General features: G+C 44.2%; 1 protein-coding gene across 3 annotated transcripts in view; it reads left to right on the top strand.

Annotated features, from left to right (window-relative positions):
* Positions 1-23,073, top strand: part of DCC (DCC netrin 1 receptor) — a 1,219,041-nt gene that overhangs the window by 1,121,223 nt on the left and 74,745 nt on the right. For all 3 annotated transcript variants that reach the window (XM_073681315.1, XM_073681325.1, XM_073681306.1), the window contains exons 23-24: positions 15,377-15,536; positions 21,228-21,454. In XM_073681315.1, coding sequence (XP_073537416.1) covers positions 15,377-15,536; positions 21,228-21,454 — 387 coding nt within the window. The remainder of the gene's footprint in view (positions 1-15,376; positions 15,537-21,227; positions 21,455-23,073) is intronic.

Below are 23,073 nucleotides of genomic sequence, written 5' to 3'. Positions count from 1 at the left end.
GATGCTGCCAGGAGGGTTTTGTAGACGGCATCGCCATGAGACTGGAGACTTGCCATAGCCGCTTGTAAAAGGGCTTGTGATCTGGACAGGCTGGGCTGGGTAGGTGGTGGGCAGCCCACTGCGGGACCGTATACTGGGGACTGGCTCCCTGAGGTGCCCGGGCTGGACTCCTCCTCGCCATGAGTAACAATGTCCTCCCCTCCTGCCACACGGACCGTAGCATTAGCCTCCTGCAGGGTCTTGCTCCTGGTGCCGTCTGCCATCTTGGTAACCGACACCGCTGCAACCCTGAGTTTGCACACACCTTGTTATACTTTTAGCCTGACCGTCTAACGTTGGGCTGACCTTAAGACTCCAGCAGTGGAAGTTACCACTGGCAGTCTTTAGTGCCTGGGAGTAGGGGTCCCACAACACTATTATTCTGCAATCCCACCGCTCTGCCACCAATGTGATGAAAGCCGGCCGGCGGGTGCAGCTCTCTGGCGCCCCCTTACCTCTCAGGTCAGTCAAGGTACTGCACCTAGAGAAAGTAGTGCCAGGAAGCTGCAACCAGCGCAGGGAACACGGTAGTGTGTTATCCCTTCAACGTCACTAAACCGTAACGTCACTACACAGCACAACTCGCTAGCGCCCTCTTAGCCTCAGGTCAGTCAAGGAACTGCACCTAGGATAAGCGGTCGCCAGGGAGACTGTCCTGTAACCTACTGGGTATCGGGGCCCTCTGTAGTGAGGGCGGTATATATATCTTCCTTGGCCGCGCCAGGAATATATATATCTGAACCTCCGACCGTCACTACCAGCCTTCCCCAATCCCCAGTTGGTATGCTGCCACCAGTCCCTATTTTAGATATACGCCCAGTCCGTGAATGGGCCTATATCGGGTCAGGAACCAACCCTGGGTAGCGTTTTTGGCTTGAGCCGAGCTCACACGGACGTGCGTTCGTTATGCAGAATAAAAGGCAGGCCCACAATTACTTGAGGTAATTGATTATAATAATACACTAGATACACGATATACAACTAAATATACACAGGTATAAGGTCAGGCTAAACTATACAACAATGGAATACAACACACAGAATCACCACAGCATATCAGTTACCGGTTTCTTGATTTTCTTGTGACGCAGGGAGAGGATTCTGCGGTCGCAGGCACGGTTCTTTGTTACAGGCTGAGGCCTACCACCGCATGGTCAAACTGCTCCTCCCCTTGGTGGCCTCAGCTGGTGCTCAGATGTTCAGCACACCACTCTTGGGTCAAAAACTGACTTGTCTCTTGTCTGTCCTGCTATCTTACCTGCCCCGTCCCGCCCACTGCTGGTGAGGTCAGCTGGCTCAGTCTCCACCCTCAGGTCTAACTTCGATCAGAAGCCCAAATTCTATGGAACCCAATAACTTCTTCTGGGATGGTCTCATGATACCCCCAGGGGTTCCCATGGATTCGGGCCGCCGTAACCGACCTTTTGATATCAATTATGATACCATACGGTCCTCAGGAATGGCTCCGCGCTATATCTTGGCTTCCAGAGCACGTACAAACGTCTACCACGGAGGCTTGTGTGCGCAATGGCTCCGGGACGCCGTGATATTTTTTTATTGGCCCATCCCACGCAACATGCGTGTACTATTCATGTTTCTATATCTTATGCCTCCATGCTTGTGACAGACAAAGAAACTAGTCCTATGGGACAAATGGTCAGGTACAGATAGACGAAGCACCCCCCCCTGCTGGCTGTGTTTCCTCTCGAAGTCTTTGAAGCTCCTAGCATTCAAGTGTTAAGTAGGCTTCTTATCTTACAGGAGCCTGGATGGGGGGAAACTATCTAGTTGACGTTTTAACAGAAGGTCCCAAGGGTGGGGGCTGCTGAAGTGTGGCCATCCCTGGATATGATTTATCATTACCAAGATGGCGGCTACAGGTTCATCACAGCCCTGTGTCAAAAAGTGATTGCCCCCCCCCTTAAAATATAAATTAACTGTGTTTTATCACATCTTTGGGAAGCTGAGTTCAATTTCCCTAGCCACACACAGGCCTGATTAATGGCACATCTGTTCTAAATCAAGAAATCATTTAAATAGGACCTGTCTGACAAAGTGCAGTAGACCAAAAGATCCTCAAAAGCAAGATATCATGCTGCAATCCAAAGAAATTCAGGAACAAACGAGAAACAAAGTAATTGAGATCTATCAGTCTGGAAAAGGTTATAAAGCCATTTTTAAAGCTTTGCCACTCCAGCGAACCACAGTGAGATTTATCCACAAATGGCAAAAACATGGAACAATGGGGAACCTTCCCAGGAGTGGCCGGCCGACCAAAATTACCCCAAGAGTGCAGTGACGATTCATCCAAGTGGTGTCACGGATGTATCGTGTGACAGACAGTTGTTCTGGATTCGGCTGTAGAAGGTCTCTGCGCTTGGCATTGCAGATGTCTTCTTGATCCTCTCATCTCTGTAGTGTAGTTATATCCTTCTTCCTAAAGGACCCAGCAGTGACCTCTACCTCTTGCTGCTAATTGAAACACCCTTGCTTAGTAGGTAAAAACTCTGTGTCTCCAGAGAGTTGCCGGTGAAAGTTCTATGTTCCTCTGTCCATGCCTGGAGTACTAATAGTCGGCTAGTTTCTTCTGAACTTCCCTTGGAGGACAGTTGGCGTTATCTCTCTGGTGTCTTCTCAAGCTAAGTTTATCCCCTTTGTTTGTTTACCTTGTTGTCTTTAGTTACAGTGGGGCCTGACTAGTTTTCACCCCGTCCCCTCCCTTCCTAGGGCCTAGCTCTAGGGACATTCAAGGATTAGGTTTCCTGCTCAGCGATAGGTGCGGAACCTATATAGGGATGATAGGGTGGTCAGGGTGATATTAGATCTGCCTAGGGGTCTCTACTCCCCTTTTCCCTAGTTGTTGGGCTTCCTCTCCCCTCTTCCCATTGTTGTACACTTGTTCATTCCCTCACCTTGCATGACAAGAGGTCATAAAAGACCCCAGAACAACATGCAAAGAACTGCAGGCCTCATTTGCCTCAGTTAAGGTCAGTGTTCATGACTCCACCATAAGAAATAGACTGGGCAAAAATGGCATGCATGGCATAGTTCCAAGACAAAAACCACTGCTGAGCAAAAAACACATAAAGGCTTGTCTAAGTTTCACCAGAAAACTTCTTGATGATCGCCAAGACTTTTGGGAGAATACTCTGTTGACTGATGAGACAAAAGTAGAACTTTTTGGAAGGTGTATGTTCCATTACATCTGGCTTAGTAGTAATAAAGCATTTCAGAAAAGGAATATCATACCAACAGTAAAATATGGTGGTGGTAGTGTGATGGTCTGGGGCTGTTTTGCTGCTTCAGGACCTGGAAGACTTGCTGTGGAAGTGGAACCAAGAATTCTGCTGTCAGCCAAAAAATCCTGAAGGAGAATGTCTGGCCATTTGTTTGTGACCTCAAGCTGAAGCGCACTTGGGTTATGCAGCAGGACAATGATGAAAAACACACCAACAAGTCCACCTCTAAATAGCTTAAGAAAAACAAAATTAAAACTTTGGAGTGGCCTAGTCAAAGTCCTGACCTAAATTCAATTGAGATGCTGTAGCATGACCTTAAAAATATGGTTCATGCTCGGACATCCTCCAATGTGGCTGAATTACAACATTTCTGCAAAGATGAGTGGCCAAAATTCCTCCAGAGCGTTGTAAAAGACTCATTGCCAGTTATCGCAAATGCTTGATTGCAGTTGTTGCTGCTAAGGGCCCAACCAGTTATCAGGTTTAGGAGGCAATCACTTTTTCACACAGGGCCCTGTAAGTTTGGATTTCTTTTTCCCTTATTAATAATAAAGACCTTCATATAATGCATTTTGTGATTACTTGTGTTATCTTTGTCTAATACTAACATTCGTTTTGTGATCTGAAACATTTAAGTGTGACACACATGAAAATAATAAGTAATCAGGAAGAGGGCAAACACTTTTTCACATCAAACATCTGATTTACTATTAGATGCCGATGTTTCATAGATACATAGACATTTCCAGTTTTGCTTTTGAGCATGTGTCCTTATACATATCTACCGTATATAGTCCATCTGTGTACAGCCATTATATACAGTATACTGGAGGGATGGTAGACCATGCCGGCACAAGGATCTGTATACAGACACGTGATTCTGATCCTATGGTGTCACCGTTCCCTTTTAATTTTGCCCAGCGTCTTCTTCCACTTTTTGCTCACAGATAAGTGCGTGTTAGACGTTGGCTACATCCTATTTGCTCTCTCTTCAGCATGCCGCCTATTAAACATTAAATAATACATACAAAGACGGTAATGATAAAGACAAATGTATTTTCTAATGAGGGGAGGATATGAATGCGGCCAACACAGCCGTCTCCGCATGCTTGGCCAAGCTGAAAATTAATATGCAGCAGGATACTTCATTTTCTCCAAAATGTCTGTGGGGAAATAAGATATTAATTAAGTATGGGCTTGTTGTGTAAGACGTGGCAGCCATCCGTAGAGATGACAATAGATAAATGACATGTGACCGCCATCGGAGGAAATCTGCTGCCTGCCAAAAGTCTCCTATTCTCATGATCAAACGGAGCGCCAACGATCGGCTTGTGGGTCATCCGAGAATGTGGAATTAATCCTAAATGTAAAAATACCAAGTCATGGCAGAACTCACTCCTCGATTAAAGAAATTCATTACCAGCTCCAAGCGGAGGCTCCACGGGGAGCGGGAACCTCAGAGATTTCTGGATATTACTTGTAGAATAGCTCAGGCAAAGACACAATTAAACCAAAGTAGAAAAGAACCCGCGTCGGTTGTCAGGCCGCTTTGTAGCAATACATCATTAGTGCCAAAGGAAGGATAAAAAGGAGTTAAAAAAGAATAAAGAGCGTAAATAAGACTTACATAATATTCTGACTTTATATTCTTAAAAAAGGAGAAATTAAATGAGTTTTGTGGGATTTTTATTGGTGATAATCTATTTTTACTTTGGACCCCAATGATTGGCACAATGAAGGGGTCGTGGTGCTTTTGTGAGCACCACATCGTTGCTTATAAACCCTTCTGATCGGCACCGGTCAGTTTATGCAGTCAGCACATCTTTATCATTCTTTACAGGTTATGTATACTGATGTGCTTGGTGGACTGTCATCAGTGGGGTCCAATGCTCTACCTATCAGCAAAATGAAAGAGGAACGCCAAGTCCCAATCATTGTATGCACAGGCACAACAGCCATGTGGGCAGCCATGCCGGCACAGGGGGACAGCGATTCATCCATGCACATAGATGTGTCTGGTACACACTTACATGAGCACCACGTCACTTATAGGGTTAACATGGGCACAGTGGGTCATCGTTGAGTAGAGTGGTGTCTGGTACACTTATCAGTATGGTCCAACACCCAGAAACCTTGCCGATTGACACAATATAGGGGTTATACCCAAGTCTCCTACACGGGTGAGGGGGTGACGTGTGCAGGGTGGTAGTAGTGGTGAGAGCCTGTTGTTGTGTTCCTACACCCTGGCTCCCTGACAAAGACAAATGTCCCAATTCTTCTGTGCTGTGTGTGTGGTGCAGAACACTCACATTTTGGTCGCAGATCTCTCTTACTTAACAGTCCAACTTCAACATGAGGGAACATGCAGTATTGGCTACATCCTTTTCCAGGTTAACAGTTCATTGCACAGCATATTTTAATATTCACCGTCCGTTTGTCCTAAGCTGTCCCTTCCATAGTCGACCTTTTTGGCCTCAGAGACGCTCGCAGTTTTAAGAGTCCCGTTCTATTTTCTCTGTACTATTCCCCGTCCGACTTCCCCTCCTGGGAAGATTTTGAGAGTCTTTTCTTTAAGACCTGCCATTTTGGCCCACTTTAGTAGTTGCCCAAACACATAGGGGCAAATTCCTTCAACCCGGCATGCACATCTTGTCATCTGAACAAGTAAACGGGCCCGACTGACCCCGGTCCTCTTGCTCCTGTGACCAACAAAAGGGTCCATTTTAAAACACAATAGGCCCGTTGGCCAACAAATCCTGCTCCGGGTTTACCAAACACAGGAAGTCCTTATGATTTAAAACATAATGGCCCACTGGCCAACTTATATTAGCTCCGACAGTCCAGGAGCAGTGACCCGGCACAATCCTCGGGTCGCCCTGACAGTTTCCCTCCTCCTTCCTCTTCTGGGCACAGGCCACTCTCCAGACCAGACAGATTTTCTCACCATTTTGCTGTTACAATGCCCATTATGGGTGGGGCTATCATCAGCCTCAGCATCACCATTCACCATTTTAAAATCCACAATGGCCACCATTTTTGGACTACTAACGGCCACCATTTTAACTGTTTCTGGGGTTCCTCCGCTTTCTATATGCGAGGACTCTGCATCCTGCCGACTACGCCAATTTTGTGAGGGGTGCAGGGCGGTAGTAGTGGCGAGGGACTGTTGTTGTGTTCCTACACCCTGGCTCCCTGACAAAGACAAATGTCCCAATTCTTCTGTGCTGTGCGTGTGGTGCAGAACACTCACATTTTGGTCGCAGATCTCTGCTGTCTAGAGTTTTTCCACTTCAGGAACCGCCACACACACAATAGGGGACTTCCACTCCATTTTATAAAAAAGAACTTTACTTAACACTCCAACTTCAACATGAGGGAACATGCAGTATTGGGTACATCCTTTTCCAGGTTCACAGTTCATTGCACAGCATATTTTAATATTCACCATCCGTTCGTCCTGAGCTGTCCCTTCCATAGTCGACCTCTTTGGCCTCTGAGAAGCTCACAGTTTTAAGAGTCCCGTTCCATTTCCTCCGTACTATTCCCCGTCCGACTTCCGGCTGCCATTCATCCGCGCACATAGATGAGTCTGGTACACACTTACATGAGCACCACGTTACTTACAGGTTTAACATGGGCACAGTGGGCCATTGTTGAGTAGAGAGGTGTCTGGTACGCTTATCAGTATGGTCCAACACCCAGAAACCTTGCCGATTGACACAATATAGGGGTTATGCCCCAAGTCTCTTACACGGTTTCCAATTCTGTTCCAAACTGGCAAACTGAGCGTGCAATGGCTGTCCGGTGAGCGCAAAGTGCCCCTTCTTGTTTGTATAATCAAAGCAGTTCATATGGACAGCCCTGGAAATGGAGAGGGAGGGTGGTTCAAAATATCATATGTATTTTATTATTATTATTAATGGATTTTTTTATTATTAAACTTTTTTTTTTCTTAGTCTTAGACTTGAACATGTGTTCATTTGGTCACTTGTAGGGATGAGCGGACCCGTGGAAGTTCAGGTTTGTTGGGTTTAGTCCAAAGTTCGGTTCTAGTACTTGAACTATACCCAAACCCAAACCCAATAGAATTAACGGGGACCCGAACTTTGGTGTTGTAAAATGGTTGTAGTAAGGGCCAGGGGGTTGCCAATCAAAGAATATCTCTCTCTCTTTCTTTCTCTCTCTCTATCTTTCTATCTCTCTTTCTCTCTTTATTTCTTTCTCTTGGTTTCTCTCACTCTCTCTTTCTCGCTCTTTCTCTCTCTCTCTTTCTCGCTCTTTCTCTCTCTCTCTTTCTTTCTCTCTCTCTTTCTCTCTCGCTTTCTTTCTATCTCTCTTTCTCTCTTTCTTTCTCTCTTTCTTTCTTTCTCTATTTCTTTCTCTCTTTCTTTCTCTATTTCTTTCTCTCTCTTTCTTTCTCTCTCTCTCTTTCTTTCTCACTCTCTTTCTTTCCTTTTCTCTCTCTCTCTCTTTCTTTCCTTTTCTCTCTCTCTTTCTTATTTCTTTCCTTTTCTCTCTCTGTCACATTAAAACGGACTTCCTGGAAAAGTCTGTGTTCGGAGTTCAGTACCGGACGCTAGGTGGTCGGTAAAAAACCTCAAACTTTACAGTTCCGGTTCTCTCATCTCTAAACACTTGTTTTATATACTGCAATACTATAATAATGAAAATTAATGCTGATATTCACAGGAAGACTAAGATGGTGCCGATGGGGACCTCCAGCTGCGATAGCAACCAATCGGCACTGCGCAATCATCTCTGTATTGGGCAATAACTATCCAAAATGGAGCATTAGTGGGATTGCGCCTATTAATAGCCTCTGCTCTAGATTGATGGTGATATTTAAGGAGTTAACAGCAGCATTCAGAGCTCGTTCCGGTCACTTCTGTTAGATGTAGACGTCGGCTGTAAAACAGCAAGTGTGTGGCGCCCACTCCATACCTTCACATTTGACGGGTGACGTACATGGTCATCACCTATCGGGAAAGGTTTAGAGGATCTGTCCTACTTAATACATTTGGCACCCAGCCATAAAAAAAGAGTATAAGTATGATCACTGTGGATCTGAGGCGCTAGGATCCCCACCCATTCAAAAATGGGGTCTCAAAGTCATCTCCTGAGATTGGCCCATTTCTCATATCTCAGAAGATGACATATATGTGGGAATAATTTTGGCTTTGCTGCGATCGCCTCCTTTAAATCACGTCCATAATAATTCTCCAGATACACACTTGCAGTCGGTGATATTCTGATTACATGAGCCAAATGTCATTCTGGTAAAATGTTATTTTAATGGCTGATTTTGAAATGCAAGTAATAAGGCTCGAAGTTTTCATGGAGCTGTCGGGGGCTTCAATGAAGCTTTCAACTTTCAGCAAAGCAGAAGGCTGTAGCCGCGTTTGAAGAGATTCTCTTCTTCTTGATAAGATAAAGGATAGCATATGAAATCAACTCTCTTTATTCTTCATCTCACTGTGTAAATGTATACTCGGCATAAAAGGATAGAAAAAAATGGAGCCTATGAGATGAACGTCCAGAAGAGCCGCCGGTAAATGCTTCTCATCCTCTCTTGTGTTTTATTTTGCCAATGGCATCAACCACTTATACAGCTCTTTAGTAATGTAAATTGGCATCTGTTAGAGAGGCGCCCTTGGGAAACTCTGTTCCTATGGCACAATGGCAGCCAGTGCTTTACTCCTTGGAGGTTTTTAGGATAGTATGAAGCTTTCTTAAAGGTGTCAACATGTAGGTATAAAATGAACACCATTTTTGTAAAAGACCTTTAAATAGAAATTCAGGAGTAGACAATGCATCATATTTAGCTCACATGGGCCCTGAGGTCAGATGTGTATCTTGACGTTCCTGGTCTTGTCCAGTCAACTGCTCTATATTACTGGTATTTTTATACCATTATATCAATATTTTTCTGACACCATTTTCTTTGGTCCTCTTAAGAACCATGGCCCAGATTAGACTTCCACCTCTGAATTCCCTATAGATAGACCCATGCTTGAGGGCAGAGTGGACCATCATCAGTGGGGAATATGTCTGTAGGAAAAGGTCCCCGCACGTATATGAAGCCCATTCAGAGATCACAAGTTCATCGCACTGCTTTCGAATGAAAGGTGCAATCTTGTCTAAAGTGTTAGGCTCCTTTCACATTGTGTTCTTGCCCACATATAGTGGTCCTGTCGGGGCTTGCATCTGAACTCCCTGCAAATTAAAAATCAGACATACACTACCGTTCAAAAGTTTGGGGTCATCCAGACAATTTTGTGTTTTCCATGAAAAATCATACTTTTATTTATCAAATGAGTTGCAAAATGAATAGAAAATATAGTCCAGACATTGACAAGGTTAAAAAAAATGATTTTTATTAGAAAGAATAATTTTCTCCTTCAAACTTTGCTTTTGTCAGAGAATGCTCCCTTTGCAGCAATTCCAGCATTGCAGACCTTTGGCATTCTAGCTGTTAATTTGTTGAGTTAATCTTGAGACATTTCCCCCCATGCTTCCTGAAGCCCCTCCACAAGTTGGATTTACTTGATGGGAACTTTTTGCATACCATACGGTCAAGCTGCTCCCACAACAGCTCAATGGGGTTGAGATCTGGTGACTGCGCTGGCCACTCCATTACAGATAGAATACCAGCTGCCTGCTTCTTCCCTAAATAGTGCATGCATAATTTGGAGGTGTGCTTTGGGTCATTGTCCTGTTGTAGGATGAAATTGTCTCCAATCAAGCGCTGTCCACAGGGTATGGCATGGCATTGCAAAATGGAGTGATAGCCTGCCTTATTCAAAATCCCATTTGCCTTGTACAAATCTCCCACTTTACCAGCACCAAAGCAACCTCAGACCATCACATTACCTCCACCATGCTTGACAGATGGTGTCAGGCACTCTTCCAGTATCTTTTCAGTTGTTCTGCATCTCACAAATGTTCTTCTGTGTGATCAAAACACCTCAAACTTTGATTCGTCTGTCCATAAAACTTTTTTCCAATCTTCCTCTGTCCAATGTCTGTGTTCTTTTGCCCATATTAATCTTTTCCTTTAATTAGCCAGTCTCAGATATGGCTTTTTCTTTGCCACTTTGCCCTGAAGGCCAGCATCCCGGAGTTGCCTCTTCACTGTAGACGTTGACCCTGGCGTTTTGCATGTACTATTTAATGAAGCAGCCAGTTGAGGAGCTGTGAAGCGTCGATTTCTCAAACTAGAAACTCTAATGTCCTTGTCTTGTTGCTCAGTTGTGCAGCGGGGCCTCCCACTTCTCTTTCTACTCTGGTTAGAGCCTGTTTGTGCTCTCCTCTGAAGGGAGTAGTACACACCGTTGTAGGAAATCTTCAGTTTCTTGGCAACTTCTCGCATGGAATAGCCTTCATTTCTAAGAACAAGAATAGACTGTTGAGTTTCACATGAAAGTCCTCTTTTTCTGGCCATTTTGAGAGTTTCATAGAACAAACAAATGTAATGCTCTAGATTCTCAACTAGCTCAAAGGAAGGTAAATTTTATAGCTTCTCAAATCAGCCAAACCATTTTCAGCTGGGCTAACATACTAGTGCAAGGGTTTTCTAGGGTTTTCTAAACATCCATTAGCCTTCTTACAAAGTTAGCAAACACAATGTACCATTAAAACACTGGAGTGGTGGTTGTTGGAAATGGGCCTCTATACACCTACAGTACAGACCAAAAGTTTGGACACACCTTGTCATTTAAAGATTTTTCTGTATTTTTATGACTATGAAAATTGTACATTCACACTGAGGGCATCAAAACTATGAATTAACACATATAGAATTATATACTTAACAAAAAAGTGTGAAACAACTGAAAATATGTCTTATATTCTAGGTTCTTCAAAGTAGCCACCTTTTGCTTTGATGACTGCTTTGCACACTCTTGGCATTCTCTTGATGAGCTTCAAGAGGTAGTCACCGGAAATGGTTTTCACTTCACAGGTGTGCCCTGTCAGGTTTAACAAGTGGGATTTCTTGCCTTATAAATGGGGTTGGGACCATCAGTTGTGTTGTGCAGAAGTCAGGTGGATACACAACTGATAGTCCTACTGAATAGACTGTTAGAATTTGTATTATGGCAAGAAAAAAGCAACTAAGTAGAGAAAAACGAGTGGCCATCATTACTTTAAGAAATGAAGGTCAGTGAGTCCGAAAAATTGGGCAAACTTTGAAAGTGTCCCCAAGTGCAGTTGCAAAAACCACCAAGCACTACAAAAAAACTGGCTCACATGAAGACTGCCCCAGGAAAGGAAGACCAAGAGTCACCTCTGCTTCTGAGGATAGGTTTATCCAAGTCACCAGCCTCAGAAATTGCAGGTTAACAGCAGCTCAGATTAGAGACCAGGTCAATGCCACACAGAGTTCTAGCAGCAGACACATCTCTACAACAACTGTTAAGAGGAGACTTTGTGCAGCAGGCCTTCATGGTAAAATAGCTGCTAGGAAACCACTGCTAAGGACAGCCAACAAGCAGAAGAGACCTGTTTGGGCTAAAGAACACAAGGAATGGACATTAGACCAGTGGAAATCTGTGCTTTGGTCTGATGAGTCCAAAATTGAGATCTTTGGTTCCAACCACCGTGTCTTTGTGAGACGCCGAATAGGTGAACGGATGGACTTTACATGCCTGGTTCCCTCCGTGAAGCATGGAGGAGGAGGTGTGATGGTGTGGGGGTGCTTTGCTGGTGACACTGTTGGGGATTTATTCAAAATTGAAGGCATACTGAACCAGCATGGCTACCACAGCATCTTGCAGCGGCATGCTATTCCATCCGGTTTGCGTTTAGTTGGACCATCATTTATTTTTCAACAGGACTATGACCCCAAACACACCTCCAGGCTGTGTAAGGGCTATTTGGCCAAGAGGGAGAGTGATAGGGTGCTACGCCAGATGACCTGGCCTCCACAGTTACCAGACCTAAACCCAATTGAGATGGTTTGGGGTGAGCTGGACTGCAGAGTGAAGGCAAAAGGGCCAACAAGTGCTAAGCATCTCTGGGATCTCCTTCAAGATTGTTGGAAGACCCTTTCCGGTGACTACCTCTTGAAGCTCATCAAGAGAATGCCAAGAGTGTGCAAAGCAGTCATCAAAGCAAAAGGTGGCTACTTTGAAGAACCTAGAATATAAAACATATTTTCAGTTGTTTCACACTTTTTTGTTAAGTATATAATTCCACATGTGTTAATTCATAGTTTTGATGCCTTCAGTGTGAATGTACAATTTTCATAGTCATGAAAATACAGAAAAATCTTTAAATGAGAAGGTGTGTCCAAACTTTTGGTCTGTACTGTATGTGAATACTGCAATAAAAACAAGATGTTTGCAGCTAGAATAGTCATTTACCACATTAGCAATGTATAGAGTGTATTTCTGATTCATTTAATGTTGGATTCATTAAAAAAAATGTGCATTTCTTTAAAAAATAATGAAATTTCTAAATGACCCCAAACTTTTGAACGGTGGTGTATATGCCGACGAGACCATAAACTATAATGGTGCCGGCAGATTCAATGTATGCTCTGATGTCCATAATTTTTGGGCGAATACGCCTACTGGAGGCGGACACCCAAATACTGTCAGATGGGACCACTGAACGTGGGCAAGAGCTCAATGTGAAAGGACCCTAGAGTTGGTGCGATTTGCAGGAACCGCTCACAATGATGACGTTGTCTCAAGCCAGCTAGCCAAAGGAAGACTCGTGGATGATGTAAGATAGGAGGCGGTTCTCACGGTTCCCATCCAGCCGCCATAGATTACTGAGGTGGCTAATGGAATGGGTCCTGCGAATTGATTCCCACCGACTGTAGTCACCCTTTTTTTCTGTGTTTCATATTTTGAGGGATCTCTACAGATTTATTCTATTCATAGGGAAGATAAATGGAGCCAACGTGGGATGGTTTCCATACCCTGAAAGACAATGACTATTGGTATCTCATACATGAGATGAATATCAGCCAAACCCTTTGATTTGGGCAGAACTTGACCACCATCTAATGGGCACAACATCATTTGTCGGGGGAAGAGGACAAGGATGGGGCAGTGGATGAAATTTAAAGACAATCTCTCACCAGTTCTTAAGTACAAAGGTTTTGTTCTTATTTCATGAGATGAATATCAGCCAAACCCTTTGATTTGGGCAGAACTTGACCACCATCTAATGGGCACAACATCATTTGTCGGGGGAAGAGGACAAGGATGGGGCAGTGGATGAAATTTAAAGACAATCTCTCACCAGTTCTTAAGTACAAAGGTTTTGTTCTTATTTCATGAGATGAATATCAGCCAAACCCTTTGATTTGGGCAGAACTTGACCACCATCTAATGTGCACAACATCATTTGTCGGGCGAAGAGGACAAGGATGGGGCAGTGGGTGAAATTTAAAGAGAATCTCTCACAAGTTCATAAGTAGAAGGATTTTGTTCCTATTTCATTGCCGCTGTTCTGTTGAGTATTCCGCTATTTTTTTTATCCACCATGAGGAGATACAGGCATACGGGCCAAAGATACGGGTATTTTTATTTTGTGCTAATTTTTATGATCCTTTGAAAGGGGGAGTGGCTTAGAAGGTAATAATGCTAATGCAAGCTTCATGAAGACCCGCCCCCGAGGATCCTGTGAGCCACGTCCCCCTGATAAAGATCGTATCTCTGGAACTGTGTGATAGATTTAAAAAGATTAAAAATAGAATACTCACAGGAGCAACAGGAATACAATAAATGTAGAAACTGGCCACTCTTTAAATGCTTTTCCGTTTGGATTATTTATACATGATGAAAAAAATGTCTAATAAATGAATCCATTTTTACAAATTGCTCGCATTTAGTGTGTTTACGCTAATTTTTACCGGTCCCTTGTAAAATATAAAATCTGTATTATGCTGTCATTTTTACTGATTTTTATACATATCTCCTCCACAATCCTCTCTGCAAAAGTCAACATTAAATCCATGTATAAATTAACATGACAAGCAGCGGCGGGCCGCCCTCACAGGGGCTGCAGCTAATATTGGAGAACATTATCCATAACTCACATCTGCTCAGAGCACAGTTTTCCCATCAATATGGAATAAATGTACACAGAGCAACATCGCTGTATACACCAAGGTCTTTAAATAAATCTTCCATACATAAAATATTTCTGGATGTCTCAAAGCTCACCGCAGCTTCTCTGCCTGATGCACGGGGAAGGTTTGCTGAGTTTACAAACGGCTTTTTAACCTATGATACATCCCGGAATATTCCCCGTAAGTAGATTTAGTAATCGTTTAAATTTCATCATTTAGCATTATATATCATTCCTAGGAATAAAATCCATAAATGCTTAATGGTCAGGATGATCGGGACCTTTAAGGGGCTGGATTACATGCAAATGCATCTTAAAGTAGGCGTTCCTGAAAAGTTTTGGAAGTGCTCCTGGGTGGGGCTTAAAGGTTACAAAAATAGGGCTTCAAATGTTAAAGGGTATAGTTATGATACCCCATGTGATCATTGATTCAACTGGGGTCATGATTGATCAATAAGGGCTCCACAGCTACACCCCGTCAATATAGGAATCCCTATTTCGAGGCGCTTAAAGGGTTATTCCCATTTTTTTCATATATGTATGTGGTTGGATAGCACTTGGAAAAACAAGCACTTTTGCAATTTACTACTTATTAAAATTTGCTGCCGTTCTTGAGATATTAACACTTTTCTTTCATTTCCAGCTTGTTGCCTCAGAGACCGACCACCGCTGCTGTCTAGCTTGTAAGAACTGCGCTGTAGCTGGCGAGGTTTAGGAGGTAACAGCGAGCTCCATCAATCCTGGCCGGCTTTAAAACAAATTGCAAGCTGAATAGAAAGGAGCTTGTAAGCACTGATCATGTTCTGCTATTTAGCAGCAGTGGTCGGTCTCCAGGGCAACGAGCTGTAAACAAAGGAAAAATGTTGATGTCTCAAAAATGTTTGAAAATTTTAACAAACAGTAAATTGTATATAGTCTAGCTAATTACAAAAGCTGCATATATAACAGTTTCCTATTAACTATGTTTTAATGCAGATACTTCCAGGCTAATTATCTACTTTTATTTTTTTTTACAGAACCTCCTATTGGTCAGATGCACCCGCCCCATGGTGTGACGCCCCAGAAGAACAGCAACCTCCTGGTGATCATAGTGGTGACTGTTGGGGCCATTACAATCCTGGTGGTGGTGATAGTGGCCGTGATCTGCACAAGAAGGTCGTCTGCACAGCAGAGAAAGTACGGCACTTTCCTGATAGATTCTTCTCATAGATGCTGGAGATTTATGTTATTATCCATATCGTTATCTAGTAGAATACATTTTGAAACAAATACTGAAATCTTGCTTTGTTTTCATTTTCGCCACTAAGTCTAATATTTGATAAATTTTTCCTGTTCTGAGATCACTTCTCAGTAATCATCTCATTATGATCGATGTCAGGATTACCAAGAAAGGTGTAAAATATACATAGATAGCACAGGATCCAACATTCACAGCTCACCTCCTCCTTCTCCTGAACCATGACTGATAACACCTTTATATACAGTAGATAACACAGGATCCACCATTCACAATGGGTGATGTCACAGCTCACCTCCTCCTTCTCCTGAACCATTACTGATAACACCTTTATATACAGTAGATAACACAGGATCCACCATTCACAATGGGTGATGTCACAGCTCACCTCCTCCTCCTGTACAATGACTGATAACATCTATATACAGTAGATAACACAGGATCCACCATTCACAATAGATGATGTCACAGCTCACCTTCTCCTCCTCCTGTATAATGACTGGTAACACCTCTATATACAGTAGATAACAAGGATCCACCATTCACAATAGGTGATGTCACAGCTCACCTCCTCCTCCTGTACAATGACTGATAACACTTAATAAATAACTGATACAAGATATATACTTTATGGCAAGAGCAGCATCAGATTTACTAATGGACTCTGCCCCAATCTAAAAAAAACGAACATAAATTCTTAAAGTAAAGTTTAAAAATATTACTGTGCGTTTTGGGCATTCTGAATTATCAGAGGTAATCTCCTATTCAGGATCTTTATCTCTTGCTTTGGTCTGGTCCATATAACAGGAGGACAGCACATTCATTTCAGTGATACATGTAATGCTTTCTCCCTCCTCTTGGAGTGCTGCAGGGAAATTCAACACTTGCTGTCGATTTTTTTTCTACATATTACAGATAATCACTTGGTAGTGTGACATTATGGAATCAGCTTATTGTTTGGGATCATTCCAACAGAAAGGGATTGCCTCGAGAGGACCAGTTCTTAAAAAAAAGTTTTTCAAACTACTTTGATAAGTATTTTGCATAAGCGGATTTTTTTAAGATGCTCCCAGGTCGTTGGGTCTGAGGAGGTATTATTACTGGCCCATAATAGGTGGTGGACCCAGGCATATATCAAGACCCAAGAGCTTCAACCTGGAGCACCCCATAGATATAGCAGTTTTTAATCTTATATTTCCTAACATTTTAGCTGTCCTTATTAACAACCTTCTCTCCTTGCTGCCCTCCAGCAATCTTGGCCGGGAATCTGCAGTCAAAGAACCGTAGAGAAAGTGCAAGGCTGCGTTTAGTAGCCAGCAAGAAAAATGTTTCTGAATTTGTTAAGAATTATATCTGAAATGACGTCTTTCTGAAACCGTTCCAAGACAGCCGTTCCCCGGCAGCTGGCGGGGTAACAAGGAGACGCGAGATAAGAATTGAGAAGGAGAATTTCACTGCGCAGTCAATTTAGATGTTTGGTCGGGAAATGAAATGTTTTCTGACTTTTAGGTCTCGACTATGTGAAAACTTGTCATATGAGGTTTGTAGCCGCCTAGAAATCTAGAGCTTAACATCAAAGTAATAAAAGTAATGAGCTCCCTCTCATGACAGAGCTGAATCTGTAGCTTAACATCCAGGTCATGGGGTCTGATAGGTGACCTCCTTGGACAATTTTTGGAGCTCCCGTAGAAGTGAATTGAGAAAGCTGCCACCTCTCCATTCCTGACAGTTCTCCCCGGGGTCCGGTTCTAGAGATAGAGGTGGGACACATGTATTTTAGACATTTGTGGCATATCTTATGGAGTCAGCAGAGCGATGGTGTCTTTTCTGCCCTCTGCTCCTCAGCACTCGGCCCCCCGCTCTGTAACGTTACGGGGTCTCCACTTCATGGCTGAGCTGCTGCGGTTCCTTCCACTCCTCAATAATATCACTCACAGGTGATGGGGGAAGATTCAGGAGGAAGAAATGTCAGGAACGGACTTGTGACCCCGGTGGCTCCTATTACAGAACTGCACTGGTATCAATGAGCTCTGCCCCGCCGGCCACTCTGTCACATGTTAGGAAAGGCAGACGGCATGGCGAGGGGGAAGGAGGCTATATACCAGGAGCGAGGGGCCGGATGTTATACACCGGGGGTAATGGGACCGGATGTTATACACCTGGGAGCGAGGGGCCGGATGTTATACACTGGGGGTGAGGGGCCGAATGTTATACATCGGGGGTGAGGGGCCGGATGTTATACACTGGGGGCGAAGGGGCTGGATGTTATACACCGGGGAGCAAGGGGCCGGATGTTATACATCGGGGGTGAGGGGCCGGATGTTATACACCTGGGAGCGAGGGGCTGGATGTTATACACCGGGGAGCAAGGGGCCGGATTTTATACACTGGGGGTGAGAGGCCGGATGTTATACACCGGAGAGAGAAGGGCCTGATGTTATACACCGGGGAGCGAGGGGCCGGATGTTATACACCGGGGGGGGGGCGAAGGGCCGGATGTTATACAACGGGGGGAGCGAGGGGCCGGATGTTATACACCAGGGGGGTGAGGGGCCGGATGTTATACACTGGGGAGCGAGGGGCCGGATGTTATACACCGGGGAGCGAGGGGCCGGATGTTATACACCGGGGGGAGCGAGGGGCCGGATGTTATACACCAGGGGGGTGAGGGGCCGGATGTTATACACCAGGGGGGTGAGGGGCCGGATGTTATACACCGGGGGGAGCGAGGGGCCGGATGTTATACACCAGGGGGGTGAGGGGCCGGATGTTATACACTGGGGGGGTGAGGGGCCGGATGTTATACACTGGGGAGCGAGGGGCCGGATGTTATACACCGGGGAGCGAGGGGCCGGATGTTATACACCGGGGAGCGAGGGGCCGGATGTTATACACCGGGGGGAGCGAGGGGCTGGATGTTTTACACTGGGGGTGAGAGGCCGGATGTTATACACCGGGGGCGAGGGGCTGGATGTTATACACCGGGGGGGGGGCGAAGGGCCGGATGTTATACAACGGGGGGAGAAGGGCCGGATGTTATACACCGGGGAGCGAGGGGCCAGATGTTATACACCGGGGGGGGGGGCGAAGGGCCGGATGTTATACAACGGGGGGAGCGAGGGGCTGGATGTTTTACACTGGGGGCGAGGGGCCGGATGTTATACACCGGGGAGCGAGGGGCCGGATGTTATACACCGGGGAGCGAGGGGCCGGATGTTATACACTGGGGAGCGAGGGGCTGGATGTTATACACCGGGGAGCGAGGGGCTGGATGTTATGCATGTTATACACTGGGGGCGAGGGGCCGGATGTTATACACTGGGGGCGAAGGGGCTGGATGTTATACACCGGGGAGCAAGGGGCCGGATGATATACATCGGGGGTGAGGGGCCGGATGTTATACACCTGGGAGCGAGGGGCTGGATGTTATACACCGGGGAGCAAGGGGCCGGATGTTATACACTGGGGGTGAGAGGCCGGATGTTATACACCGGAGAGAGAAGGGCCTGATGTTATACACCGGGGAGCGAGGGGCCGGATGTTATACACCTGGGGGGGGCGAAGGGCCGGATGTTATACAACGGGGGGAGCGAGGGGCCGGATGTTATACACCAGGGGGGTGAGGGGCCGGATGTTATACACTGGGGAGCGAGGGGCCGGATGTTATACACCGGGGAGCGAGGGGCCGGATGTTATACACCGGGGAGCGAGGGGCCAGATGTTATACACCGGGGGGGGGCGAGGGGCCGGATGTTATACATCGGGGAGCGAGGGGCCGGATGTTATACACTGGGGGTGAGGGGCGAAGGGCCGGATGTTATACAACGGGGGGAGCGAGGGGCTGGATGTTTTACACTGGGGGCGAGGGGCCGGATGTTATACATCGGGGAGCGAGGGGCCGGATGTTATACACCGGGGAGCGAGGGGCCGGATGTTATACACTGGGGAGCGAGGGGCTGGATGTTATACACCGGGGAGCGAGGGGCTGGATGTTATGCATGTTATACACTGGGGGCGAGGGGCCGGATGTTAAACACTGGGGGCGAGAGGCCGGATGTTATACACCGGGGGATAGCGAGGGGACGGATGTTATACACTGGGGGGTGAGGGGCCGGATGTTAAACACTGGGGGCGAGAGGCCGGATGTTATACACCGGGGGATAGCGAGGGGACGGATGTTATACACTGGGGGGTGAGGGGCTGGATGTTATACACTGGGGGCGAGAGGCTGGATGGTAAACACTGGGGGCGAGGGGCCGGATGTTATACACCGGGGGGGGGGCGAGGGGCTGGATGCTATACAATGGGGGGAGTGAGGGGCTGGATGTTATACACTGGGGAGCGGAGGGGCCGGATGTTATACACCGGGGGGGGGGGGGGCGAGGGGCCGGATGTTATACACCGGGGAGCGAGGGGCCGGATGTTATACACTGGGGGTGAGGGGCCGGATGTTATACACCGGGGAGCGAGGGGCCGGATGTTATACACCGGGGGTGAGGGGCTGGATGTTATACACCGGGGAGCGAGGGGCCAGATGTTATACACCGGGGGGGGGCGAGGGGCCGGATGTTATACATCGGGGAGCGAGGGGCCGGATGTTATACACTGGGGGTGAGGGGCCGGATGTTATACACTGGGGGCAAAGGGGTCGGATGTTATACACTGGGGAGCGGAGGGGCCGGATGTTATACACTGGGGAGCGGAGGGGCCGGATGTTATACACTGGGGGTGAGGGGCCGGATGTTATACACTGGGGCAACAGGGCTGTATGTTGTAGATGGGGACAATAGGACAGGATGTTATACACCGGGGGCAATGGGGTTGTATGTTATATATAGACACACATGTATGTACTATATGGAGAAACCTGCTTCAGGTGACCAAGATTGCATCAGACATGCTGCTTCTGGAGGGGAGGTCCAATCAAAGTAAATAGACATTAGGTGTAATATAAAAACTGAAAACTTGGCATAGAAAATCGAGATAATAGAGAGGTCACCTTGATACGATGGCCTTTGAGAGATGTGTCATTGAATTTAAATGGTTCTTTCTTTACCTTTCCTTTTGGTTCATTATATCCTAAAATGAGCGCTATCAGATGAGCAGCTTTGAAATAAAAACATGATTTTGTGATACTCGGTCAGGAAATATTTCTGCTATATGTCACCACCCAGTGGTTGGGATGTGAATTGCAGACTCTCATAGGTTTTGCCACCTTCTCACAATATTGTTTTGGATTTTTATAATGAGAAATTAGATTAAAAGATAGACATATGCAGAATTATATTGACCTCATATTATCCCATTCTGTGATAGAAGATTTACAAATCATCTCTTAAATTCTTTTCAAAACCTGAATTCTTTTTGTGTGTGAAGTCTGAACGGAAGCTTCACCCTGGCACAGCGCGTCCTAACATTTAGATGATCAAAACTGGCATTTTCAATATTCATAAAAGTTACGCTATGGATCAGCAAGCAGCTGGTACTGAAGTGGCGTGACACAAGTGCCCGCACGCCCAGGATCTTGGAGCCTCTGGCTCTCCGTCTTATGAAGTTGTTTTTAAGCTTTTACTATACTTTCATTCTTTTGAAGTTTGTTACATTTTAAACATTGTTGTTTGTTTTTTTAGGAAACGTGCCACACACAGTATCAGTAAAAGGAAAGGAAGCCAAAAGGATCTAAGGCCACCGGATCTTTGGATCCACCATGAGGAGATGGAAATGAAGAACATCGAAAAGCCGGTGGGATCTGAAAGTCAAGGAAGGGAATCTCCAAGGCAAAGCTGTCAGGATATCACCCCCGTCAGCCATAGCCAATCAGAGTCACAGCTAGGGAGCAAAAGCGCTTCACATTCAGGTAATCTGCACATGTGGATGGATGGAGGGAGAAATAGATAGATAGATAGATAGATAGATAGATAGATAGATAGATAGATAGATAGATAATAGATAGATAATAGATAGATAATAGATAGATAGATAGATAGATAATAGATAGATAATAGATAGATAGATAATAGATAGATAGATAATAGATAGATAGATAATAGATAGATAATAGATAGATAGATGATAGATAGATAGATAATAGATAGATAGATAATAGATAGATAGATGATAGATAGATAATAGATAGATAATAGATAATAGATACATAATAGATAGATAATAGATAGATAGATAGATAATAGATAGATAATAGATAGATGATAGATAGATAATAGATAGATGATAAATAGATGATAGATAATAGATAGATAGATAATAGATAATAGATAGATAATAGATAGATAGATAGATAGATAGATGATAGATAGATAATAGATAGATAATAGATAGATGATAGATAATAGATAGATAGATAATAGATAATAGACAGATAATAGATAGATAGATAATAGATAGATGATAGATAATAGATAGATAGATAATAGATAGATAATAGACAGATAATAGATAATAGATAGATAGATAATAGATAGATGATAGATGATAGATAATGGATAGATAATAGACAGATAATAGATAGATAGATAATAGATAGATAATAGATAGATGATAGATAATAGATAGATAGATAATAGATAATAGATAGATAGCTGGATAGATTGATAATAGATAGATAACAGATAGATGATAGATAATAGATAATATATGATAGATAATAGATATGTAATAGATAGATACATAATAGATAGATGATAAATACATGGATAGATAGATGATAGATAGATAATAGATAGATAATAGATAGATAATAGATAGATGATAGATAGATAATAGATAGATAATAGATAGATAATAGATAGATGATAGATAGATAATAGATAGATAATAGATAGATGATAGATAGATAGATAGATAGATAATAAATAGATGATAGATAGATAGATAATAGATAGATAATAGATAGATAGATAGATAATAGATAGATAGATGATAGATAGATAATAGATAGATAATAGATAATAGATAGATAATCGATAGATAGATGATAGATAGATAATAGATAGATAGATGATAGATAGATGCTAGATAGATAGATAATAGATAGATAATAGATAGATGATAGATAGATAATAGATAGATGCTAGATAGATAGGTAGGTAGGTAGGTCTAAAATTCTGTGCTAACTTATTTTATAATGCTGTATATCTAACCCTCTGCATAGACATTTGTTGCAGTTAATTAATAAAATTGTGTCTGCTGACTGCCACCACTAGAGGGAGCCTAAGAGCCTATTGCATACTGCACTGTAATTGTAAAGTCTAATATATAACAGCATGCAGTACACTTCCTCTGGTGGCGGCTGCAGGCAGAGTGTTATAATTTTCAGTTGACGTCGGTATAAGATTTGGAGATTGTTACTGATCTTCTAAGCTGATTTATGACCACATCAAAATTGATCTTTCATTCAGTCATAAATTAGCATACGAGAAGCTTGAGGAGAATAGAGGTAAGAGACTCAGACTCTGC

This window comes from Phyllobates terribilis, unplaced genomic scaffold (assembly GCF_046119375.1).
Source record: "Phyllobates terribilis strain yellow unplaced genomic scaffold, ASM4611937v1 Scaffold_1__5_contigs__length_1240528914, whole genome shotgun sequence".
In the NCBI taxonomy this organism is placed as follows: domain Eukaryota; kingdom Metazoa; phylum Chordata; class Amphibia; order Anura; family Dendrobatidae; genus Phyllobates; species Phyllobates terribilis.
The sequence above is the reverse complement of the archived record's forward strand: the minus strand, read 5'-3'. Positions and strand labels throughout refer to the sequence as shown.